General features: G+C 35.4%; 1 protein-coding gene across 1 annotated transcript in view; it reads right to left on the bottom strand.

Moving 5' to 3' along the window:
* FRYL (FRY-like) overlaps positions 1-25,956 on the bottom strand; it is a 166,863-nt gene that overhangs the window by 4,284 nt on the left and 136,623 nt on the right. Inside the window, exons 53-61 of the mRNA XM_009335155.1 lie at positions 24,354-24,530; positions 21,679-21,882; positions 20,644-20,814; positions 16,411-16,664; positions 14,055-14,262; positions 11,913-12,062; positions 8,808-8,906; positions 4,025-4,093; positions 625-642 (exon numbers count right to left, since the gene is read on the bottom strand). Of these exons, the coding sequence (XP_009333430.1) occupies positions 625-642; positions 4,025-4,093; positions 8,808-8,906; positions 11,913-12,062; positions 14,055-14,262; positions 16,411-16,664; positions 20,644-20,814; positions 21,679-21,882; positions 24,354-24,530 (1,350 nt within the window). The remainder of the gene's footprint in view (positions 1-624; positions 643-4,024; positions 4,094-8,807; positions 8,907-11,912; positions 12,063-14,054; positions 14,263-16,410; positions 16,665-20,643; positions 20,815-21,678; positions 21,883-24,353; positions 24,531-25,956) is intronic.

Here is a 25,956-nt window from a genome sequence, read left to right as displayed (position 1 = left end):
AAGGCATTTTGAAATGTCATGTTCCAAGGCAGAGTTTCATAGATCACTTACTTTTATCCTTGATATTTTACTGTTTTAAATTCAAGATCTAATATCCAAAAGAAGCAGTTGTGTCATAACCATTAATATAAATATGTAAGCACAGTATATAACCTGGCCCTTAGCTTACAACTGCCTGATGGAATAAGAGGAGAGTAATTCCATTCTTGGAGGCTAGAATAATGTTTCCTTTATAAAAGGTAGCTCTGATTCTGTTTTAGAAAATACCACATGATATATGCTTAAGGAAATGGTACAGCAGCATTAATTTATGCACTGTCTTGCTTCCATTTTTATGCGTCTAAAACACCAGTCAAAGTGCAGCAGTGTTAACGCTGCTTTACATACAGACATAAAAGCTAGTGCTAATGGAATAATCTTCTATAACATTCTACTAACTACAGGTTCCTATTATCTACAAAGGACCAACAGTCAATGGGTTAGATGATGCAAAATTGAAGCACACAGCATTTTTGTAATAGTCTATGACAAGACACCACTATGTCACAAATGGACGAGACAGATGGAGACCAGTTTGGTGACTGGCATGGTTAAGTATTTGATAAATCAAGAACCGTCACTTACTGCTAGAATTTCCATTTGCTAAGCAAGAAGATGAGCAGGTCACAAAAATACAAAGAAAGAAAAAAAGATCAAGAATTAGTGTAGGAAATAATTTTAATTAGGGTAGAAGATGTCCCAGGTAAAATGGAGGAAGATATACAAGTAACATGCTCCAAATATACCCTGAATGGTAAAAAATTAACAGACTGAATTTGAAGTGAAATTATTTGCTGCTATACCTAACAATAGATAGCATCGGCTTTGTTGTCCCACAACATGAGTAACATACTTCACTTACAACCCTGTCTGGCCTTTGTGTGACTACGCTACATTGTGTAGTCTTAAAGGTATGCAAATTTAAGGAAATCAAAACCAAGGACACTTAGGTCTGAACAGCTGTACAATGCTGCTTACTTTTCTGTACCACTATAGTTTAAGCAAAAATAATGCCTTTTAAAATTTGAGATGTAATGCTAACTTGGATTCTGAATCAGTTTAGAAAATTCTTGGTTTTGCTAAACTAAATTCTCAACACCTCATTGTGAGATTTCTGTAATTTAATTGTACTTGGTTTTTACAAGCTACTTCAGAAAAATGTTTGGGCAGGAGGGACAGGGAAAGAAATTGTCAGAAAATATATTTGTCAGACTAGGGCCAGGAACTTCACTTCTGTGCTTTGTACAGCACTAAGCGTATTGATAGCATTTAAGCAAGTACAATGGTCATAGTAAACATACGAAGATGCAACTGATGTCCGATTCCAACAGGCAGAAGCAGTTGAGCTTTACTAAGCACATAGTTATACACGATGTGTGTAAGTTATACCTGATGTGCTTAACAGACTATAAACATTGCATGCTTTTGTTCTGTACTCTGTGCTATCATATACATAGCACAATTATTATATAAGCAAAAACTTCTGATGCACAGAACACTGCGAAGAGATAAGATCTTGAACTGCCAAAGTTGACAAGAATTCTATGACTCGCTTTAATGAATCGGACTTTGAGGAACGGCAGGGTCAATTATTTAATATTTTTAGTCATTAAGTTCTGGTGTTCTTTAAGCCAAGTCTCGTTATTACTGTAAGCCATAAATAATCCCTCTCCCCAAAATCACACCTTGATAGCTATTCTAAAAATTCAAGAGAGGTTTTCCTTTAAAAATGGCTTGGTACTGCTTCAGTGTCTTTCACATACTTGCTCACTTGAGAAATAATCTGATTTTTCTACCTGCCAGTCCTGTACAAACAGTGTAGCCAGAGTCCAGATGCATTCTTTCAGGCTTGCGTGTAAGTACTAATAGCAAAAATCCAATAATTAGATTTACTTGCAAGTCTGCTGGCAATGCGCAAGCCAGAACAGAATTCATCTCACTATTCCTTAGCTGTATTGACCACAGTGCTAAAAATTAGTAAGAAAATGTTATTTGTGTTAGTGAATGAAAAATATCTGGTGAATGAAGCTGTTCTGTTTTCCTGAGCAAGACCAACACTTATATATTTTTAGCATTAACTGGTTGGCTAGATAGACTTATCAGCCCCACACTCCATTTACAAGGACTTTAGAAACAATGATCTTACACTTGGTAACTTCTCAATCTCCTTCAAGTCACTATAAGCTTCTGTGAATAAATTTAGAACTTCTGTAAATTGTGTATATTTATGAAGCAGGATAACAGGACTCCGCTTTCTCAATGGATACTATATATTAAAATGATTTTAACTGAACCTGCAAGTGCAAGGAGCACATAAAGAAAAAATTGCCAGCATGCCTTGCAGGCTAGGATTGAAAACCTAAATCAAAAAAGGTCCCCACAAATAATCAATGTGAATGGACACATAACTCCTTTTCAGAGGCTATCTTCAAACCCTGCAGAAACAGGGAAGAACAGACAAAACTGCATCACTTGGAATCCTGCATTCTCTCCATACAACCTAAATGAAAGCCTGCACGTGGCTTTCTTAGTTTCCATTTCTTAGTTTCCCTAGCTATACAGTGGGAACAGTAACATTTACCTTCATGGTAAGAACGGTTATGTTCTAACAGTTAAATGTTAGAACAGTTTCTTGGTGTATATAAACAACATTCTAAAAAAAGCATCATTTATGTATTTCAGTCCACATTATTAATATATGGAACACTTACTGTATTGTAATAGTGAATGTTGTTACATATTTCTAAACACATACCAGTCAGTATACGAAGATGTAAACCAAGTGTAAAATACACTAAATGTTGTGTTCATAGGCAAAGCAGAAATCCTTGCACACGGTAGCAAATTATTTTGCTGTATTACCTATGCTTATCCACATGAAATATTTTTTTAAAATGTGCAACTTTGATGCAATATAAAAATCAACAGTACATTATCACATATTTCACTACTCTAAAAGTTCAGGTGCATTTTGTGATTGAATTAAAAAAATATACATATATATATGAGAGCAAATGAAAACTGTATAAAAGAAGAAATAGTCCATGCACACAATAGACATTTCTGTTGCTGAACACTACATTTTCAGCAGCAGAAACATGACCAACTGCATCAATGAATAGAGTTTGACTGAATAAAAGGAATAAAATTCCTCCTTCCTCAGCTTTGATTTGGGATTTTTGTCAAAACATCATTGTGAAAAGGTAAGTTCATCTGCTATCTGCAATTCTACTTTGTTACATCTTTCACTGTTCTTATTACAGGACTCTAGATGGCAGATTCCTTGTATGTACTAATGATAGTTTTTTGATTTGCTTTTTTATCTACAGTGTCAATATTATGCAGCTATTGGTTAAAAAAAAAAGTCCTAGTCTACTGGGGAAAAGCTATCGCTTACTATAGCAATTAGTAATATTAAATATGGATGACTGCCATGCAAATACATACAAAATATTGAACTAATATTAATAGGTTATGTCACCTATTGTTGTTAGATGATATTTTGACAGAAGTGTTTCATGAGGTTTTTGCCATACTGCTACTTTACTTCCTGTTCCTTCCCACCCAAATAATGGCTCCTGAAAGGTCATATGTATTTATATAGTACTAATTATATTAAATTCAGCAGAGATTTTTGGCTAGACAGTTTATCTGAGCATATAAGCAGACTGCTAATCTTTTTTCTTCTAGAAACAGCTGCAGAAAAGCAGACTTGCTGGTACACAGATGGTATCTAGTCTGCTTATCTACTCAGTGTTATTATGTCTAGAACCCAAGATGGGTTGCCAACTTTTATTAAAAAGAGCCCTTTTTATTAGACCGCTACTTCATAAGAATCTGAGTTTCCAAAAGATAGTATGATAACTGAAATGAAAAGCTTTTCATACATTTTTAATCTCTCTGTTAATATTGGAGTTTTTGTGCAACAGATACAAAGATGTTTTTTAATCTCATATCCAGAGACTCACAAATGACATACACCTACCTGGGCATCTGTGTTAGTGCCATGAATACCATCATCAGTACCAAATGTTCTTTTGCAGTCTTCTAGCCACTGCAAAATAAATATAAACAAGATTAAACATCTTCTGAAACAGACCAAACTGAAGACTCTGCTAAAACTGCGTAAGACACTTCATCAAGCCTTGCATTCTCAGATTACGTAAGAAATTGTGATACAAAAATCAGTTGTTTACCAATATTGTTTCCACTGATTATTTCCACTCTGATATATCACTTTGTAGTTTTCATTGTGTCCCTTCCGCTGTAAATTTCCTGTAGCCTTCATTACCCCAGATGGGGATAGTACACTTTAGCATAAATACTAATCTGTGATTGAATTTGGGTACTGTTATAGTGAGACGTGTGGGAGGGTGGAGGCAGAAAAATCCCATTCATTAAATGAGATCGTGTTTTCTCTTTACTAGCTGCACAAGGTTTACACCAACATGATTTCTCAGCATTTAAAATACAGCACTAATTCAAATTAGAGAGTAAGAGTAAGCCTGTTATATTTCTTGGGACTACTTTAGAAACAAAAGGAAACAGCTCTCCTGTATAATGAGATACAAGTGCAGGTTTACTGGATCGAAAGAAAAAAAATTCTTTAATGGGAGTTTAGCATCACCTCCAGTTCATACAAGCCAGGGAGATGAAGTATTCTCACATGACACAATGCAAACATGCAGATTCCACTCTCTTTCATGAATACAGGGCTGTATTTAACCCCAGTTCCTATAGCAGACAACAAGTTTATTAATTTCAGTGGGTAATCTCTTCTTCCAGCTTTAACCAACCATGCAAATTTAAATGTGTTAATATAAAGCATTTGCAGAATCAAATACGCTCTTATTGGACAATACGATCTGATCATCTCATCGACACAGTGCCCAGCATATTTTTCTGTACAGTGCAAACAACTGCAAGCATGAAGTAATTCGGGTATTACTGAAATGGGAATGCGTCATGTTGAGATAAAGTGCAGATTATCTTCTGAAATGAAGAACAGGCTCTATACATCCAAGAAAGAATAATTCAGCATACTGTGTTCTTGGTATCTTGAGTCTCACAGGAAATCTTAGTGACCTTTTTCTAACCTTTGTCTGATGCAAGAAAAAGAAAAATGTGATTTCCCATCTGCTCAATTTAATAAAGGTTACTTAGTGAATTAACTAGGCCTGTGTGCTTATCAAGAGGAGAAATGGAATTCTCTAAACACCGCAGTGTCAGTTTCAATTAGTGACATGGATACCAACGTACACAGCAAATCTCATTTTTCTTTTTATCTGATAGCATCCATCGGTAACAGTGGAGTAGGTTTGCACTGGAACAAACAGCATCAGCAGTTGGGAAGCTAGTATTTATTTTCACACACTGCCCTTTTAAGATCATTTTAAATCTTAAAACCAGTCTGAATAAAGGGTGTACCCGGAATGTTATGATACACATATAACCTTATATTTTCTTTTACATTTATCTGATTCAGTATCTTTGTCCCTAATACACACATGAAGTCAAGGCAGTTTCCTTGCAAGGAAATAGAACAGTAGCTCCGAAAAGGTGACAAAATTAATTTGCTAAAAATTTTTACAGAATATATGTTCAGCACAGTAGAAAGACCTAAATTTTCTCTTTGGGAACAGCAGCAGACTGTGTGACAAAATTATATGTTTGCTTCACATCAATTTGTGTTTTCCCCATATATCTCCTACAAAGATACAGAGTGAAGAGCATTACTGAAAGTGTAATATAGGGAAGTCTGTGGTTGGTCTTGGTCATAGCACAGGTTGGTTTGCCAGATTAACCCCAAAACAGACATCCTGAACCACCCCCTATAGGTGTGTGTATATATATATACACACTATATATACTATAGGTACCTTTCTCTCTCTTACCTCAGTGCATAGATAAGAGTTTCAAGCAACTGCAGCCCAAGCCTCTTACTTTTAAAATTTGATTCATGTGAATACCAGTACAACACACAGCACTGATAGTGACAAACATCATCTATTAGGGTAAACTTCAAACAACAATTTTTCATTAAAGAAGTTAATGTACAGAATTTTCCAGTGGTTGATTGTAGAGGATACCACATTAACATGCAAATTATATTTATTTAAATATCCATTAATTTATATTTACTTTATTACACAATAGCCCAACCAGCTTAGTTTGATCATTTTTCTGCATGTTTCTATGAAAAAAGCAAGGATCTGCAATAAGCTCATTATGTGTTTTGCCTTAATACTTTCAGACTGAATAGGATACATAGCACAATTGCCTGCAATAACAGAAATTCAGATTTGACTTGAGGAAGTCTCTTTCAATCATTCCCTATACTCTGTTTGTAGGACAGAGTAAGAAAACCAGTAAAATACATCTGAGAAGTAGCTTTGGAAGATTCTTAGTCTACATATACTATATAGAATCCATAAAAAAAAATAATTGACCAACAGCTGAAGAAATGCTTTTAAAAAAAATTTTTAGAAAAATAAATTATCTGAGACAATTAGTCACTACTTCTAAATTAACATGCTAAATAAATAAATAATGCGCTAAATTAGCTAAATGACATGCTATCAAGAGTCAGAAACGATTGGTCAAAGCTATACATTTCTTCCTCCTCAGTACTGCTTCTTTCTATTTATAAATGATTAAATAAAAATAAAACCCTGGCAAAATGCTCTCAGTTATTTCAGAACAATTCCTTTCAGCCTGTGAACCTTCTTCCTGCTCCAGTCACTCACAAATCCTGTGGCAGAAGACAGGCTGACCACAGAAACATGTTACTGGACGCCCTTTTGACAGCTGCACTACACAAAAACAACTCTTTCACTATGATATAATGACAGAGGCCATCAAACTGATACGTATATTCCTTTATCAAGTAAAATAAAATACAAACAAGCTCTTAATATCCAGCATGGATTTCTGTTGATATGATACGTGGCAGTGCAAAATTAGCTAAAAATACAGTAAGTGAATTCACGGCCATCTGAAAGGGACACAATTTTAACTCGTCATACTTTGACAAATGAACAAAACAATACCATTTGTTATTGCTATGATAAACTATAGGCTAAATGAGGAGTTTATATAAGGAAAATTCGTCGATGTTTGGATAGTCACCCTTCCTGTCTGACCCTGGGGCAAATCCTTCATCTCTCTGTGCCTCAGTGTTGCTCTCTAATATGAGGAATAAAACACATTATTTTCTCATAGAAGTGATGACAGCATTATGCATTGGAGATTGTCAGACATTAAATATTACATCAAGTAAGGTAATCTTAGCCATTTGTTTCTGATTAAGCCTAAATGGCAAAATGTAGCTCATTGTATTAGACCGCATGAGTTAAGTTTACAAATAAATTGTTATTGCCACAGAGCAGGGCAAATAATGTAGCAACTCTTCAGCAGAAATGCTGGCTTGGATCCTAGAAACAGCTTACCTACATTAACAGTGCTGTGTGGTATATAGCATTGGTTCTGAGGAAACCGCGTTTCTTTTGAGATCCTTTCCACAAAAAAGTGGATGTCTATTCTATTGAACAGATGAGCTGTCAGCAATCTTTGCAAGGCAGAGGCCTTCATTTCCTAATAAACTCAGCATGATCAAGAAACATGGAACCACTTGTGCTGCAGAATACAGCTCTGCCAAGACATCATGGCTTGAATTCTGGTTCTGTTTCGCATCATTTAAACTTGCCTATATGGCCACTGTCATGGCCTCACAGGCTGCTGAGATCAGTAAAAAGTTCCTTCAAATGCATGTTTACTTTTCCTAGGAATCATTTTCTCTCTACAACAAAAGCCCCATACATTCTCTCTCTCCCTGTACCTGCAAAACTGATTGTAGATCCATGTTTTCTTTTGGCTCTTGAAATAGAAATCTGACCTGTTTCACTTCTCTTAAGTTAGTATCTTCCTGAACTTCACACAAAGGTTCACAAAAACAAATGTACAGACCCTTGCTACAGAAATTTTCAACTTTTAAACTTTGTGTTTCTTTGCAAAAAGGATATAACCACTAACATATTCCTTGAAAACTAAACTGTATTATTCTAAATAACTGACATAAACGTCAGCCTCAGTTGGATCCTGTTGCAGGATGAGACACCTAAAGTTATGTGTCTATGTGTGACACAGCTGTTTAAGCCCCCATTACAGTCAGTGGAGATGCAGTCAACAAAAAGGATTCTAAAGACCTATTCAGCTGAGTAACAAGTCAGTATCTATATTAGGATAAAATGCATTGCTTTCTTGATTTCTTTTATTGTATCGACGTGATCCTTGAATACTATGAGTGTTCAGGCACTTAATTCACATATAGATAGCTACCTGTAAATGTCTTAATCTGAAGGTGAATCCTACCCTTCTAGCCTAATAAAATAAGCCAGAACATTCATAAAGAAAAAAACCTACCATGATTTATTGATACTCATGTTAAAAATATTTGAATATTTTTAAAAGAGGATTTTTAAATTAGGAATGCACTTTTCCCAATGCTAGTGCATTTGTGCAATGTTATATATTCAAAATCAATTTCAGAAATATGTGCAACAAAAATGAATTGCACATAAGAAAAACCTCAAGTTCAGATTATACACATAGAATAGTAGTAAGAAAAGGAAACGGGATTTTATTTCATTTCGGAAATTTTTTCCCCACAGTCTACTTTTAGATACTCACGTGTTGAGAGATAAAGGCCTGCAACATTTTCTTGATGAGTAGGTTCTAATATTTTGTGTTTTGAAATATAAAAGACTCACCTGTTCTGCTGCCTCTCTTTTGACATTATAGGTATCCAGGTGTTCTTGGAGCTCTAGAACACTGAACTTCAATGTTTCTAGCAGGCCACAAGACATCAGCTGGAAGATAAAAGCAATCACCTCGGTAGTCATGTAACATCTGACTATAATCCATATAGTCTAATATCTAAATTATGTAATATGAAATTCCAAGTCCACATTTGGAAAAACAATCAAATTAGAGTTAATTGGGTGTAGATCATTCGTGACACCTTTGAGTTGGTAAACTAACACATGTAGCTGTATCAGTTAAATCAGTGAACAACAGTTTTGATTCCAAAATAGGAAGGAAGGGCAGTACCTAGTTAACATCTGGAAGAGAGATTTCAAAGGGATTTTTAGATCTTTCAAAAAGAAGAATAATATTTGATATATACACAGCTATACAGTAAATAGAATAGCCTGCAGCAGGAAAAAAGGTACTGCTGGATTGCTCCTGTAGCAACCTAAGGAGTGTCCAGTGAGGGTTACTTGCCCTTCTCAAACTATACCACCAGCAAAGGCTTCAGTCTGTAGGAACCAAGAACTGTCAGAGCAGGAACTGTTGGATATTTGAAAAATTTTGTACCATTAGCGACTTCGCCTTTTTCAACATAGTGTCAAAAATATCTTTTTTCCTCAGGGGCTGCTACCTCAGCTTTGCTCTACACCATTTCTCCCTGCAGTTTTATTTCCACTTAGGTTCTTCCTATTAATTCTTCTCCTGTCACCTCCTGTAATAATCATGCTCTAACATGATGCTTCCTCCCTCACACTGGTCACCCCTTGCACACATTAAGAGCTCCGTACTTTTCTCCAATCCCTGTTACCTGGTACCTCTTGGTCAGCTTGAAAGTGCAAGCCCAAGACCGTGATCACAAAATTGTGGCACGGAGAGTCACAGTATCCCACATTAATTCAGGCGGGGGTGGGAATGATGCTTACATGTTTTTCCAAGTGCATCAAGATTATTATTCTATCACCATATTAAGACACTGCTACTCCCAACTATGTCCACATCAACCAAGAAGCAAGTTACGGCTCTGTGGCACGATGCCACTCTGCACTCAATGTGTGCAATAACATCAAAGTGCAAAGAAGTCAGCGGGTATCTTGTATCAGCAGTAGGCCATGAGCTACTCCCAAATCGCTCGTGAACCCATGCTTTGATGTAAGGGGGCATCTTTCTGCTGAAAACGACTTTCTGAATGAATCAAAGGCCAAATTTGAATCAAATGCCAATCTTGGACACGAGTACACATCACGAAACCAAAGATTTGTGCATGAACGTTATTTTGGATCAGCTGTTCCTTCTTAGTGAGACGTAATCTGATAAACAAGTAGGTTCATTTCAATTAAATCACTTGGAAAGATTTATCTACACAGTATTTGCTAATGTAACAACACGAATGTGTGGATGTGTAAACATATGCATGTAAACATACACACAAGTCTGTATACTTGTGTGCATATATATTTTTATTCCTTTTTATATTTGTATTTTTTATAGATATATATTTACTTATTTATTTTTTAAAACATACATGCTGTTCTAGCTAGACACTTGTGTAACTCTTCTTGTGGCTTCTTATCCCAAACAAATTTCTTCTTTTTGTTAATTTCTACTGCTTTTAAAGTAGCATAAGTTAAACAAAAAACATTACACATGGTTCCCTTGAAATGCACTATCCGTATCATGCTTTTTTAAGTCCCCATATTCTAAAGTGAGAGTGTAAGAGCAGAGTTGCCCCTTAGCACCAAGGGAAAAAAACAGGTCAGGAGAAGAGTCTCACACTGGGTCAAGGCCAAAGATCCATCCATCTGTCTCAGTCCCCCATCTGACAATGCCTAATAGCAGTTGCTTAAGGAAGGCCAAAGCGGGGCAAGCATGTGGTCGTGATCCACTTGCTCCAGAATGCTTTCTTAGCCTCTGTCAATGTGGTGTTCTGCGTATTCAAAAATCTATGCAGGGCTATTTCTTTCATGAATCTCTTTAGTTGCTTTTTGAAAACATGAACAGACACTGTAAAAAAGGACAGGGTTTCACAGTTTGATTATGTATCACATGAAGGATCACCTATCTTTGGTTCTGTATGTTTTTGATACATACAGAATTAGCTTAATTTGATCACCCTTAACATCAAATAAGACCACAATACAATAATTTGTCACTTTTCCATGATAATCAAGACATCTATAGACAGATTTCTCTCCTGAAGGGCTGAAAAATCCTAGCCTGCATACTCGTATCTTATATGGAAGCTATTCCACATACTCATAATCCTTGTGATCTTTCTTGGAACCTTTTCCAGTTTAACTGCATTTTCTTTGAGAGCAGGGGACCAGAACTGCCCCCAGAATTCAGGATGTAGGTATGTCGGGGATATGTACATTAGCTCAATGATGTTTTCTGTTTTGCTGTCTCTTTTCTTGATTGTTCTAGCATAGCTTTTTTTGGCTGCTGCTGAACATTGAGCTGACTTCTTCCGTTAATATTTATTATAACCCAATATTTCAATTTGCATAACAACAAACAATTCAAAGCCTTCATTGTGTATTTGTAGCTAGAATGTTTTTCTCATGCATCATTGAATATATACATAAACAATACAATTTAAAAAGGCAAAGTTGCTGCTAGATAAGTAGTCTTCCTTTTTCTTCTCTGTGCAAAGAATATAGAATAAATATGAACAAGCAGGGAAGGTAAAGAACAGCAAGGGAATTTAAGTGATGTCTCGTATCAGTAAGTTCCCTCACTGTTCATTGTTACAGCTGGAGGTTATTTTTGGAGAAAATGCACTTGTGTTTTCAAATGTTTATGATATATAGTGGCCACCTAACATTTTAATTCCTTTCTGATTTCAATTATAAAAAGCATCTTTTTTTTTTTTAACATCCCAAAATTATCCAGTGATGTTAGACAGCAACCTTTTGAAAAGCAGAAATATAATAAGCGTATTTTATTCAAACCTTTGAAAATCTTCCTGAGCATTGCTATTTTCCAAATGTTAAAACATCATTTTGTATGTTACATAAAAATGTTTAAGCAGACAGATATTTCAACATGTAAGTTTATGAGATTTTTACCGTTTCTGCATCCACAAAGACTGTCGGACATTCTGAACATAACATCATCACTTCCAGAGAACTTTTAAATTTTGTTCCAATGCGCTGTAGACTTTCACCAAGAAAGCTGACTGAATCATTTGTTATAGATACAAACTTTCTTTGAATGGTCTAGAAATCAAATCAGAAAAACATTTACTTGACATTGTGTTTTACTACCCCTCCTCTGGCAGAATTTCAGGGCAAATTTCCATCATGACAGCATATATTTTTGTCATTAAATTACAAACTAATACATAATTTGCTCTGAATATTTATGTAAAACTAGCTCCAGAAAATGCAATCAATTAATTAATAAATAAATAAACCCAGCCTGTATCTATAAAGACAATTACTCCTTTCACATCTAGGCCTTTAGCATCAGTATAGCTGGATGATTATTTGTCTTTATGCAGTATAGATAGTAGTTTGATTAATTTTCAAGTGTCTGAGTTGCAGAAAATTATACACAGAGTTTTACGAGTCAGAATATGACCTGTGTAGCACAATCTGTGTCCAAAACTGCCACCTGCAGGGTTTCTACCTTCTTCAAAAAATCAGTCCTATGTATATCATGTTCACTTCTATTATGTAGACTGTTGGCTTGGCCTAATGCAACACCGCGCTTTGCTATATATTATTTCATAAATCCTAGAAAGTTACATGTAGAATAAAACTATACAAAGATGATATTTACAGCTGCAAAGTTAAACACAGTGTAGGAGCCAGAAGGCAAAATGGAAAGGTCCAGTCAAACAAGGCCTCCAGGGTCTCATTTAATCATTTTAACCCTCCTCTGTACCCAGTAACAACAACTCAGGAACGCCCAGGCTCGAGCGCTGGAACACTATTGCCCCTTTTCCCAGAGTATCCACCTTTCCAGCTGACTGAGGGGCTACCCTGTCAAGCCACAGGAAGTGTCGCCTTTCTTTCTAGCTCCCTCTTTAATGAACACAAGAGAATATGAACTCCCGTTTTTACCACTTTCAGGACATGATTGAACGTGTGAAAAGCAACTGCAGCTAAGCTTTGGTATAATACAGAGAAACTAAACCCCTGAGGTCTAGATGAAGCAAAAAGACAAAAATCTAAAACCAGTAACAGGAATTTCACAGTGCTGTGGCAAAATACTTAGTTCAACTAAAAATGGAAAATGGGTATAGATGCACAAACAAGTTATTCCATGAATAAGGTAGAGTATGAATTCTTCACATGTAAGTTACTTCATGGTACTAACCCTAAACCTGTCCATACATATGGGATAAAATGCGTGCTAGTGTAGTAAAACAAAGTGAGGCTTTCACTGAGAAATTTATTATGATATACCAAACAGTAGGCAAAATTAATATTGGAGATAGAAGAAAGGGTTGGAGTCATAAGGTCTTGGTTTGTCATACTGAATCTCTGCTCTTTGCCCACTTGGCATGTTGCCTGTAAATAAAATGGATTAGTTGTTCTTCTCCTATCCCATAAGAAGTTGCAAAGAATAATGTATGTCCAAGTGGTACCACTTTGAAAATGTAAAAAACACCCATCCCCTGCATATAGGAAGGAGGGAGCCAGAAAAATTAAGCCATAGCCATTTTGTGTTGGACACCAGATCTATGAGGTAAATATAGTTAGAGAGGCACTTGAAACTTCCAGCTTTAGTGGATCTCCTGGTGTTTCAATTACTTCTCTGCAGAAAAAAACCTTTTCTCACAAGGCAGATACAAGATAAATTCATTAGTGTTTGTCATGCTGCGATCCCATAATAATGAATCCCACAGAAAACTCAGGAGGAAGACATTAATTCTGTAATCAGCACAGAACCTGGGTGACATTCAGAAAATAAAAGAAGGAACACAACCTGAACTAAGAGCTTACAAGAAACCCTGAACTGTTTTTTTTGAGCTGGTTTTTTTTTTTCCTGAGTAGGTATCATAGATATCCCATGGAAAAAATACTGTATGACCATATAACATTCTTTTAGCAATGTGTTTTTTTTGTCTGCTTTTGATTTGCTTTCTAAGGCTTCCTTCTACCATAATCTTGCGACTTCTGCAGTTACAGAGGGGAAGAATAGTTTTGAAAGCAGGAGTAAAGGATTTCAGACAAACAGCCATGCACTGGCAATTCACTGACCTGAAACAATCTTGAGAAGACGTGAAATGTGTAGACAGCACAAGATCCATCTGTATCTGACAGCATTTGATTGACGTGGCAGCGCCAGGCTTGCTCTTCATCATCGTATGCAACTGGTTGGAAAGCTGCCAATATGGCAGAAAGAAATGGTGAAGGAGGTGGGGAAGTTTGTACTTCTGGGAAACCATCCTGTTCTTCTTCATCTTGGCTACGAATAACAAACAACAGAAATTAATTCCTCAGTAAATTTTTTAGGAAAAAACTCCTTCATTTTGGTAAGAAGAAAACCTAAGAATCTGGAATTCAGAATAATGTTTTGTAAAATAAATAATCAATCAACTAAGGTAACTATGAACCAAGAAAAGAGTAAAAAATCAAAAACTTTTGCTAATGCAATATAAAAAATTGCTTATACTCTCAAATCCCTCCAAAGTTTATTAAAACATGTTATGTCTACACACGTCTACAAAGGGCTATCTGTAAGTTATATATAGCTATATACAGCACTATATATATATACACACCACTCAGAAATTGGTATTTTTTTCTTGCCCCCAATAACTGAATTAACATTCAATTCTTCAAATTTTTATTCATCTAAACATACTGTCCACCAGTATCCATAACAAATTTTAGCTTTCCTTAAGAGAAACAGAGCTCATTTAGCAGTGTAATACTATTTTATAACTGTCTTAAGTAACATCATAAGTGAATGGAGATAGATTGGAACACTTTCATTTTTATGGGCAATCAATTTAATGGGCCTTTGTTCAAAGAGCATTCTGCAGTCATACTTTCCATTAGGCACCAAACATCCAATAAAAATACCAAACTATAAATTAATCAATGCTACTACTTACAATCATTAATTTAGTTGTTAAAATTTTCTGTGTTACAAGGAATGATACATTTGACAGTTGTTCTTGTATAACTGTACTTATGCAGCAAAAATACGTGTGGGAGGATTCCAAGTACAGATAGTTTATTAAAATAATTTTTTAAACACATACTGTTTTTCTCTGTAACAACCACCTCATTCACAGCAGCACCAAGTATATCTTAAAGAAGACTTAAACATGTCTTAAACAAGAAGTGTGGGTGCTGGCTTTAGGTACATTCATTTTAGCAGCACAAAGCTCAAAATCTAAGATGCAATCCTTTTGAATAATACCTGTAAGCAAAGCTTCAAAAAGATTTTCATATATTTCCAACTAGTGTATCAACCCTATAAATAATCACCTCTGTCGCTCTTCAAACTAGAGCTATGGGGTTTTTCGTTTGTTTGCTTAGTGTAAATAAACTAAAACTTCAAGAGATTTTTCAGTTGCACATTAGGAAATAACCTGCTGTTAACTGGTACCAGCCTTTAATTCTTGCAAGGCATATTGCAGTAGGTTGCGTATGGGATTACAAGATTCAATTTCTCTGTCTCCGTCCCAGTAGAATCTTCTCAAATGACTTGGTCTTTTACAGGTCCTGTTGTGCCCATTTCTGTAAAAGGCTCCTTAAATGTTCTCTCTCTGACAGAATATACACTAAGTCTATGTATTAGTCAATCTAAACTTCAGAACAAATTTTAAGTATGAACAAGCCTATGAACAATTTGGAATTTTTTTGTTTGTTATGGTTTGGGGTTTTTTGTTTGTTGGTTTGGGGTTTTTTGTTTGTTTCCCCTCCTTCTTAGACTGTTACCTTCAAGGGACTTAGGGTTTCACTTTAAATATGACTCAACCAGCTAGGACTAAGTATAACTTTTCTTCTCAACAGTTATTAAAAAATGGAACAACGTTATTTTACTTTAAAATGTCTTAGAAACGTACAAAAGACTAATAAACGTTAACACTGAAAGTAAACCTTGGGCAAATTCAAAGACAAACTGGCCTGACTCCTACAGGAGCTTTGATTTTAAAAAAAAAACAAACTTTTTTTTTCCTGTTTTTTTCATGCTAAAATAGGTTCTGCCATAATTCAGAGCAGTTCAAAGGCTTTTCCATGTTATACTGCTTGCAGCTGGTGGCTGCCAAGAAAACACTCCAAAATGCCCTCTGATCTCTTTTCACATTTCTGTGCTATTGATGGTGATAAAGTGTGCTAGGTTTCTTTTATTCAAGAATTCTCATCTTTTCCTGCATGGCTGTTTTCCCTGTACCAGAAACAACTGCTGAGCAAAGTACCGAGTTTATTTGCTGTAACAGGCAAAACCAATCAACCATTATCTCAGATATGCAAAACATCATTTTAGATACTTGTATTATGGGATTCATGGAAAACCCCACACCATAAGAAAGCCTACTTTGTTTGATTCATGCACTGATACCATGTAATTTCTGTTACTTAGAACCAGTATTAATCTTACCTAGACAAACCAGAGAAGTCAGCTTCTTCTTCTTCACATCTCTCATCTAGCTCTTTCAAAGCAAGAGTGACATCCTCTTCACAGATAGATTCAGAATAGCTCTCAGGAGCTGCTGCCTCTGCCAGTTCTGGGGTCTCTTCCAACTCAAGAGATTCATGACAGACCAGACAGTCTTGTTGTTCTTGTAGTAGATACGACCCAGTGTCTTCACTAGCAGTGCTAACCTGTTCATCCCTTACTGCTGAACTGCCTTCCTGTGAATCAAACATACTTTTATTACTTTCATGGTTACAAATATCCATTTATACTTTAATCATTCAGCTCTTTGGATCGTTCACAGTTTTACTTGAGCAAAGACAGGCAGTCTACTTGTAATGTTTATAACTTCTGGTTAACATTAATATCCTAGAATATAACTTATTATTTATAGCAAACACAATTTCTCAAATACACTCAATTAAATCTGTTAAGAGAACACTCCCAGAAAAATATTTGCAAATAGCCTCAAACCTAGTTAGATCACAACAAACACAATCAAGACTTTCATATTTTACTTTTCTAGGTAAGGACCAAGATGACTGCCTCATGCTTGCCTTTGGGGTCTGGAACCAGTACAGAACATTTCTTCTCCTTTCCACTCTCCGTTTTAACAAGTTTCTAAAGCATAACTGAGCAACAGTGTAACAGATGAACAATGGACAAGGGACATTCCACTGTTTTTATTCTTTTGCCATTACTGTTAATATGGGGAGCTTTAAGGGTTTTACCCTGAATCTCTAAATGTAGGCTTTCAATTACTGGCAATTTAAGGAGACGATGATTAGACTCAGGTAGGTAATATTAGAATGACCCTTTCTCCCTTCCCTCTTCCTCCATTAGCATTATTATACTCATTAACATCGCTATATTGAACAGAGGAATTCAGATTTAGTTAATTTACGACGAACCCATTTGAAACCTTTTACTGGATTTTTCTGTGGAATAAAAATAACACTTTCTTGTACTTGCTATTTCCTAAAGGCACAAATTATCACATGTTTTCATTCTTAGTGTGCTGGTCTTCCTCTACTGGCATATCCAAGACTGGTCAACAAACATTTGGACAGCCTCTAAGCATACACATCACTTCATGGCTTTCATCAGTCTGAACAGATCCTCCGACAGATAAATAAATGTACACGTTAGAAAAGCCAATTCAGCTTTAAACAGAACTATATCTTTTTCTTTCACAGTGATCCTAACCTTATCTCACTTTGACTATGGTAGTCCTCAATATGACACTGCTGTCATTTGACACAGCTAGTGAACTCACTTCTAATGCCTCTTTTGTAAAAGTTAAATCTGGAGTTTTATTGCACAGAACAGCCATTTTGTCACACTGAGCAGCTAAGGCACACGGGAATGCAAGACATTTTTACAATACCACAGCAAAATAATTTCGATTGAAGCAGTGGTCCACTTCTGTTATAGATGTTAACACATGATACAGAGCTGCACTGATCTTGTCTGGTAGATGTACACAAGGGATACACTTTTAGAAAATATTTAAGTGCTAATTTCTAGTTAATAAATTTACAGCTAAGTTAGTCTTCATAGTGCCATGACTCCTGATTTCTGAAGTTTTCTGTGTAACATTGGACATGTCTTTACCACCAACGTGAATGTTCTTTAAGTATCTTAAAAATGTGATTATTATATAGTTGACAACTCCACAGAACCTAAGGAAAATTACTTCTAGTAAACCATTCCCTCATAAATCCACAGTGCAAGTGAGTAAAATAGAGAATCATTTTAGTCAGAAACTTTCATATACTTAAGCTTGTAAAACTTACTGTACAAAATTGAAAATATTCTTGTAAGCTAGATTGTAAATTCCCAACTGGAATGTGAAATGTCCTTTCTGTCCTTTTTGCAAAGATACATGCTATTACTGGGAATCAGCCAAATACATTTAAGTAAACTATTTACTTAACTCTTCAGCATCCCTACAAGAGAAACAAGGAACTCCACTGCATCTAACCAGCACACATATATGTTTTTAAATAATGGCTTCAATTTTTTTTATTTTACCTTGGATAAATTTTGATACATATTTATTGATATTAAAAACATTTTGATAACTGACACTTGGCATGCAATGAAATGCCTGTGTTGAAAGTGATATATAAAGTTTATGAGCATATAGGAAAAAACAACTGCACTATGCTGCGTATAAGAATTCAGAACAAAATTAGTTTTACTGGCTTCACAAATTTTTCACAGTGAGTTGATAGTGTGCATATTTTCAAGCTCATTCTGTTATAAGGCATAAAGCCAGCTCTCCCTTTTAGCAACAAAATCCAACTAGATAGCTAACTCTTGTAGAGAGATAACTTTGTTTAAATTGTGCTTGAAGAAAACATATGTATTTGACTGAATCCCATATTCTAACAAGCACAAAATAAATGTGGAACACATCATATTTAGTGATTGCATTTATATGCATTTGCAGTCTTTTTTTTTTTTTTTGAGATAGCAATTTTTTCTGGATGCTGCTTAGTCATGAAATTATTTTACAGCCCAGTTTAAATGTTTTCAATATTTTTAATGACATCGGTGCTTTTTTTGTGTGAATGTTTTCACCTGGATTATCAGAAGTATAGTGATTTTATAAAGGGAGCTGCAGAACAATGAATCCAAGTATAAAGGCAGTCTCAGAAAGAACTATGAAAACATAAAAATGAGTTACAGCTGAGAATATACCACAAGCAAACAACGGAGAAGACAAAAGTTCTATCATGGTGAATTTCATTCTATAAAATCCTAGCTTAAATATCGCTTCTCCCTTTTGAAATCTTAACATAAAACATCTAGCCTATGTGGAAAAAAATAATCCAGATTAAGTGTTCTTCCTCACTTAAAATTCTATTGGAACAAAAATGCATGTCGTAGACAAGCAGATGAAGCACTAACAGAACAATTTGTTTGACAATCTAAGCACAGGTGCTCTACAAAAGTTGAGACAATTTATCAACTGCAACATAACCAAACACTTTAAAAAAAAGCATACAGATAATCCTAATAGAAAAATATGAAAAATGTGGGAAAAATCTGCTTTATAAAAGTCGCAGTATTACACTTTTAGCAGGTGAGGATTTTATCACAGGAAACCAGTCACCCACACTTTCCCTTTGCTGTACTCACAGTTATCTTCATTAAATGTTAGCTAGATGGGTGGTTTCCCTGTTAATAAGAGTGATTTTCTAGGTAGCAGACAGGTAGACTAGAGCCTTTGTTCAGAAACCCCAATCACTTGAACCAGTCAGTTGACTGTTTAAACCAAGTTGGCTGAAGACTCATTCTTAAGTGTAAACCGTGCACTGGTTATTCAAATACACATAGGAATGGCTTAATTTTCTGGAAAACTCAGTAAAACTGTACGTTCTGTTAAAGACAGGATTAGCAATACTTGTTCAAATAAAAATAAGATTGCCAGTAGCATCAATAATTTTAACTGAAGAGATAAAAAGTCCACCTAAACCAAGCCACTTCAAATTCAAGGAAAAACCCAACATATTGAGGTTTTAGCTACAACTGCTAAATACTGTAAGAATTGTAGCAGATGAGTTTTATTTTAAATGAGTTTTTTAAATTTTAAATTATTCAAAGGATTTTAAAAACCAAGAAACTGAAGTACTCACAGATTTGCAGGCGGCCATTAGCTTGAAATCTGTCTCAGTCCACACAGGCCTTTCCAAAAAAGTATACCACTAGCATCTGTGGTCCTTTTTAAAGCATTATTTAATGGAACCAACTGCTAACACAGCTGGCCTGAGGTTTAATTCCCATATAGCACCAATCACATTAACCCAAAGAAAGCATAAAAAAAAAAAAAAGAAAAAAAAAGGGGGAAATAAAAAAGTTTTTGAAAGAAAATGTTGCTCACGGAGGATTTAAACCATATCAAGTAAAAGCATCTTGAATATTAGCCTATTTTCATTCTGCACCATGAAATGATCATTATCAGCCCTTCAAGAATATTTTTAACCTGTGGTAAGTTCCCTCAGTCCACCCCAAGTAGTTTTCATACTGAAGGAACATTTTGTAAGAACATTCCAACAGGTTAGAAATATTAAAAGCAAATCAAATAATCAGTGTAACAGATGAAAATTCAGTTGAAAAGAAAGCCAAAGTTGCTACTAAACACTAGAAGGAGCCCAAATCAGCCATGCACCAGCCCACATTTCTCCCCACCTCAGGCAGCTGGTTGCTAGAGTTATCTAGAGGAGAAGCCTCCAAACTTGGGGTCTCGGTTCTGATTTGAAGCACTTCTTCTGTTCCCACACTGCTAGTGGAATCTTGAGACTGAAGTGATAAACCAGCATGATCTGATATCGTTTCGTCTATGGCAGAATCGCTGTTTAACTAAGACAGAAAAGAAAGAAACATGAAATTCTTCATAGTTTATCGAACATACAAGTTACAGGGAAAAAACGCATTAGTTTTGGAATAGATGTTTCAGTATGGTTAGCTATTTGAATTTATTTACTTATTACTAGTTTAACAGCTTTCCACTAAAACCATTACAAGCATCACATGCATTTCTGTAACATTTAACTTTGAAGAGAAGTTTGAAGTTATCCTTGGGATCCAAAAAATTATTTCCTTTCTTGTTCTTAAAGGTCTTTTGGTGAAATGCTAGACCAAAAACACTGAAGAGCAGAACTCTTTGTTATGGGCAACATTACTACAAACTGTCTGAAAAGCGGCATACTACCCCTGCTGCTCTCCATCCAGTCAATTTTTTCCAAATTTCATTTATGTAATGCAGAGAGATTTCCGAGTGGCCAGCATTCTTGATTTTCCTCAGTTATATGTACACATGCTTCAAAATCCATAATTAAATTAGCAATTTCAATGGTTAAACAAAACTGAGGCTCCCACGGGACCACTTACTGCTCTTGTTGTTATTTAGTATTTTGGGTTTTTTTTCTGAAGCTAGGAATCCACAAAGACACACACTTTATATGTAACACATGCAGTTTTGTGCTTATATTTAAACAAATATAGTAAGTATAAAGACACTAAAAAACGTGAATGTTGAATTAGAATTATAAACCTGTTATGTACCTTTTCCCTTCATTGATGCTGTTATGAAAAAGAAGCTTAGCCACATTAATTTAGTTCCTCTTTAGTTCACTTAGGCTGAAAGTGTGAGCCATACTTATCCATTAAAAGTGAAAGTGAAAGCTTAAGTTCTGAGATTCCTTTCACAGAAAAATAACTTACCATCTGTGAACGAGACAGTATCTGACTTGCAGTCAGGGCTGCTTCTTCTTCTGAAGACTCATCAGTATCTTCCTGGTTGGTCAAGTTCAAGCTGGGTGTGCTACCAGAGTACTGACATTCTTGAAGAGACGGTGTGTCTCCTTTGTCAATACTGTCAAGAGAGCGCCTACGAACGCCCCAGTTGAAGTTGTCCATGCTTTCACCCTGTAATAAAAAAAGTTTGCACACATACGTTTGTACAAATTTCAACATAATAAAATTAATACACAAATACAACACAGAAAACACAAGTACTGAATGCATTATGAACAGAGTTTCAATCAGCCCTTTAATTTTATTAAAATTTTAGGTACCTTGTTAAATGATGTTTGTAGATAAATTAAAATATATGGCAAATGAAGTAGAAATCTTTTGAATATCCTCTTGGAAAGTAACTCAATATATAATCTAGAACTATATCGGTATCAATTTTATATATCTGACTAGAAAGTACAAACACACCACAGACAACAACAGATGAACAAGCCAAGGCACCAGGCTGCAACTTACCTGCAGCTCCTGGTTAGCAAAAAGGAAAACACATATAATTAGAAAGAACGAGGACAAACACTTAAAGATACTCTAGAACCAGGGAAAAATGTTTTATTACATAAGATTTGCCAACAGTAAAAGACTGATTCAAGCTCTGGAAAAAAGCTTTAGTCAAAAAGCTAGTGTTTAAAATAATTTCTCTTTCTAATGGGAGATTGATTAAAAAAATAAACAAACTGACGACAAAACACTAAAACCAGCATGCTTATGATACGTTTTCTCTAGTGTAACATGTAAAGCAACTGTTTCAACAAACATTAGATGAAATTCTTCAACTAACACACATGAATCTGAACTGACCACATCCGACTGACAAAGCACCATCAACATTAATTATATACAGGTTGTAGAAAAAACAATGTCTTCATTAACGGTTTTACCAGCTACTTTGTGTCAGTTTTATGAAATGCACACTAAACACCAATAGCTGGATCCTTTCTGTTTGCACATTTTAAAGCTGGGATACTTGGGTTTCAAACATCCAACATACTAAGTGAAATCCATATCTTAAAAACACTAGTGTATTAATTCACAGGTACAATAACGATCTCTGATGTTCTCAAGCACTTTGTCAACCTTCAACAATTCATCTAAGTAAGATGGAAAACCTGATCAGTTCACTTCGCCAGTCTACAGACAGTTCCGAAAATCCCACATCTAGTCCCAAACGTGCACGTATGGGTTCCAAAACTGCTCTAACAGAGTGAGTATCTCTTGCGGTGACTTAAGAGATCATCATGAAGCATTAAATATGCAAAGCAAACTAAACATTTTGTAGTCTCTTTCTCTCTTAGTGATTTGTTTTGCTACAAAAAAGGTGAAAAGTTATGGCAAAGCAAAAGAATCCCAACAACAACAAAGTGCTACTTCTGTGGGCTGAGGCACTTAAATTTAATCGGAATATTACTCAGATTTTAATATAAAAGCCCCAGTTCATACTGTTGGCATTTAATTATTAGCAACAAAGAACATTCTATATTTTTGGTGCAGAACTAGGCAGCTCTTGTATCAAGTGCACAATTTATATGTAATGCCCTAAATTTGAACAAGCTGTACTTTTTTTTTTTTTGCAAGTATAGCACTACATGTTGCATACAGGCAAGTAACGAGAAAGAAACTCTTTTCTTCATTATGATCTGCTATTAAAATAATACAGAAAATTACATTAAAGATTAACTTGGTTTGGCAAAGTTTTCAACTTTTGGCATCCTACCTGCAAAGCCCCATCTAGTGTTAAAATAATATTTTACTACTATTGAGCCTTGATGATTCTAAACTGTTTGACTAATTACATTCAATACAGACAATTGTATCTGTATAGCGTGTGGTCACATATATGGAATAGACCGTAATGAGCCTGTACTTTTCCTAGAAGATGCAAATATTGGCTGAAGTGAAGCAATACACAGGAAGCATGAAGAAAATGAGAAAAAACTGAAGTATTAGGGGGAAAAAGAGCAAGATTTTGTAAAAAGGGCTAGATTAATCAGGAGAAGAATAATCTTAGGGTTTAGATAGGCAGATATTCTTCTTAGTAGCTTGTTGACTCATGACCTGCAAGGGTCTCCATTACTAATTCAGTGTTTTGTATAGACTGTAACAAAAGGCAGGCAATTATGGTGACCAAGTCAATCGTATATAATGAGATAGCGTATCATACAGTTTGTAACTTTGAAAGCTATTCTTCATGTTTTCAAAATGCAGAAACATATCAGGAACAAAGATTATGCCATTTTCTCAACATATTGTTCCATAATTAAGTTTTCTACTGCATCATACCCAGGTGTTCATCCTGTCATTGGCTTATACTGTCATTATCACTTCACTTTCAGATTAAGTCACTCAACCTCTCCAAAAAAATCCCAGCCCTCCCGCAAAAAACATCCAACAATTTGCAACAACTTAACACTGCAAAGTCTGTGACACAGGTTTCTTTATCGTGCGAGTTAAGTCCAATCAAGTCATAAATTCTTCCCAATGGGATTAATTAGAAGACCTGCCAATTCCTTAGAATTGCACCAACATAACGTAACGTTTAAAATGTTCTCAAATGGAAATACACAGAAGAAATCCGAAGGTCTCACCTCTGCATCTTCCAATTCAACATCTAAAAAGTCAAAGTCTTTAAAAACTCCAAATTGTTGTTCACTGGTATTGTCTTCTACAGCCACTTCCTCTTCTTGAATCACTTCTTCTGTTGTTGAAATAAGACTGGTTTGTTGATCTCCAACTTCCAAGTCTTCGTTAGAAGAAAACACAACCTGCAGATATGGGTAAAAATAGAAATAAGAACTTCCAACTTCTGTAACTCCAAAAGTCAGCTACCCTGCTTCCCACAATTTAATGGCATTACTGGCAGTTAGCTTACCCCTATAATGATAATACTAGGGCAAGTGCAGACTGCAATTTGTTTCAAGCCTAGTTGGATTTTATCAAACTACCTCTTTAAACTAGGGGTATCATTCTCTCCTTAATGTAACTGAGAGCTGCAAAGGTACAAGTAGAGAAAAATATATCCCTGAAAGTTCGTTTTCATAGCCACAGTATTAGTCAAACTTAAGAACAAAAAATCCATCATAATAATCATCCACATGACACAGGCCATATAACTTTTGCCTACCAGTTTCTGTGGAAGGACTGCATACCTTTAAAAAGGTATCCAATGCTGGCTTCCAGTGATGACCATCTTCACAAATTACAATTTGCTGTTTATCTCCATTTGAATTTTTAAAAAACTCTTCAGTTTCAGCTTTCAGGCATCTAATTTTATTTATTTTAACCTCCTCCACTAGATTAAAGATCCACCTCCCATCAATATTCTTCCCCTGCTAAGAACTTCTATGTCACAATAAAAAACAATATTCTAGATGATAACCAACGTAGGCTACCCACTTTATTTTAAAAGCTCTTAATGTCATCACCACCATTAAGCTTAGTATGCCAACGGGAGTCTTTTCTGTGCTGTACACAGAAGTAACACCATCGGCCTATTTCTACTCAATAGTTAAAGACTATTGTTCCTACTGATATCCATGTTAGTTTGAAGGCATGTGATCCACTAGTCATTTTCAATGGATTCTATGGTATTTTCAGCATCAACATCCTTGCAGTCCTCAGCCATTGCTGCCCCTTCTCTCTAAAGCGCTTCTTATATAAATATATAAATATATATGGACTAGATAGAGATTTACTCAGAACAGGGGAGACCTTTCAAGCCTGTCTTCTAGGCAAGACAACTAAAATTCATGCGTGCAGCCTCAAACATAGAACACACTATTCTGGAGTGGCAGTGTAGTCTCTTCTATGAAGAATGTAAAATCTTGAGAAAAAGTATTAAGGATTAATCTGATCAATGAAGCTCCTTAGTAGTCAACTAATTTAATTTGGAGAAGAAAGATCTGAGTTCCAATCCAAAGACTTGGAAAAAATCTTGTTTTGATAAGCACATAAGATAAGAATTAAGAATTGATCCTAGTAATTTAGCTTTGCTTTAAAACAAGACTGACCTAAATTCACTGAGACGGCAACATTAGTTTTGGCTGAATTTAAATACTGTTTTGAAACATGTCTAGTAAAGAACGGTGCCCACTGGACTTCTTGAGGAATAATACTAATTCATTACTTATGATTCCATCTCTTTTTAATTCTTCAAGTGGATTTGTGAACTGTTGAACCAAAACCAGTTTG

This window comes from Pygoscelis adeliae, unplaced genomic scaffold, assembly GCF_000699105.1.
Source record: "Pygoscelis adeliae isolate BGI_AS28 unplaced genomic scaffold, ASM69910v1 Scaffold21, whole genome shotgun sequence".
Classification (NCBI taxonomy): Eukaryota; Metazoa; Chordata; class Aves; order Sphenisciformes; family Spheniscidae; genus Pygoscelis; species Pygoscelis adeliae.
Note: the sequence above shows the minus strand (reverse complement) of the source record. Positions and strands in the feature narration are given on the sequence as shown.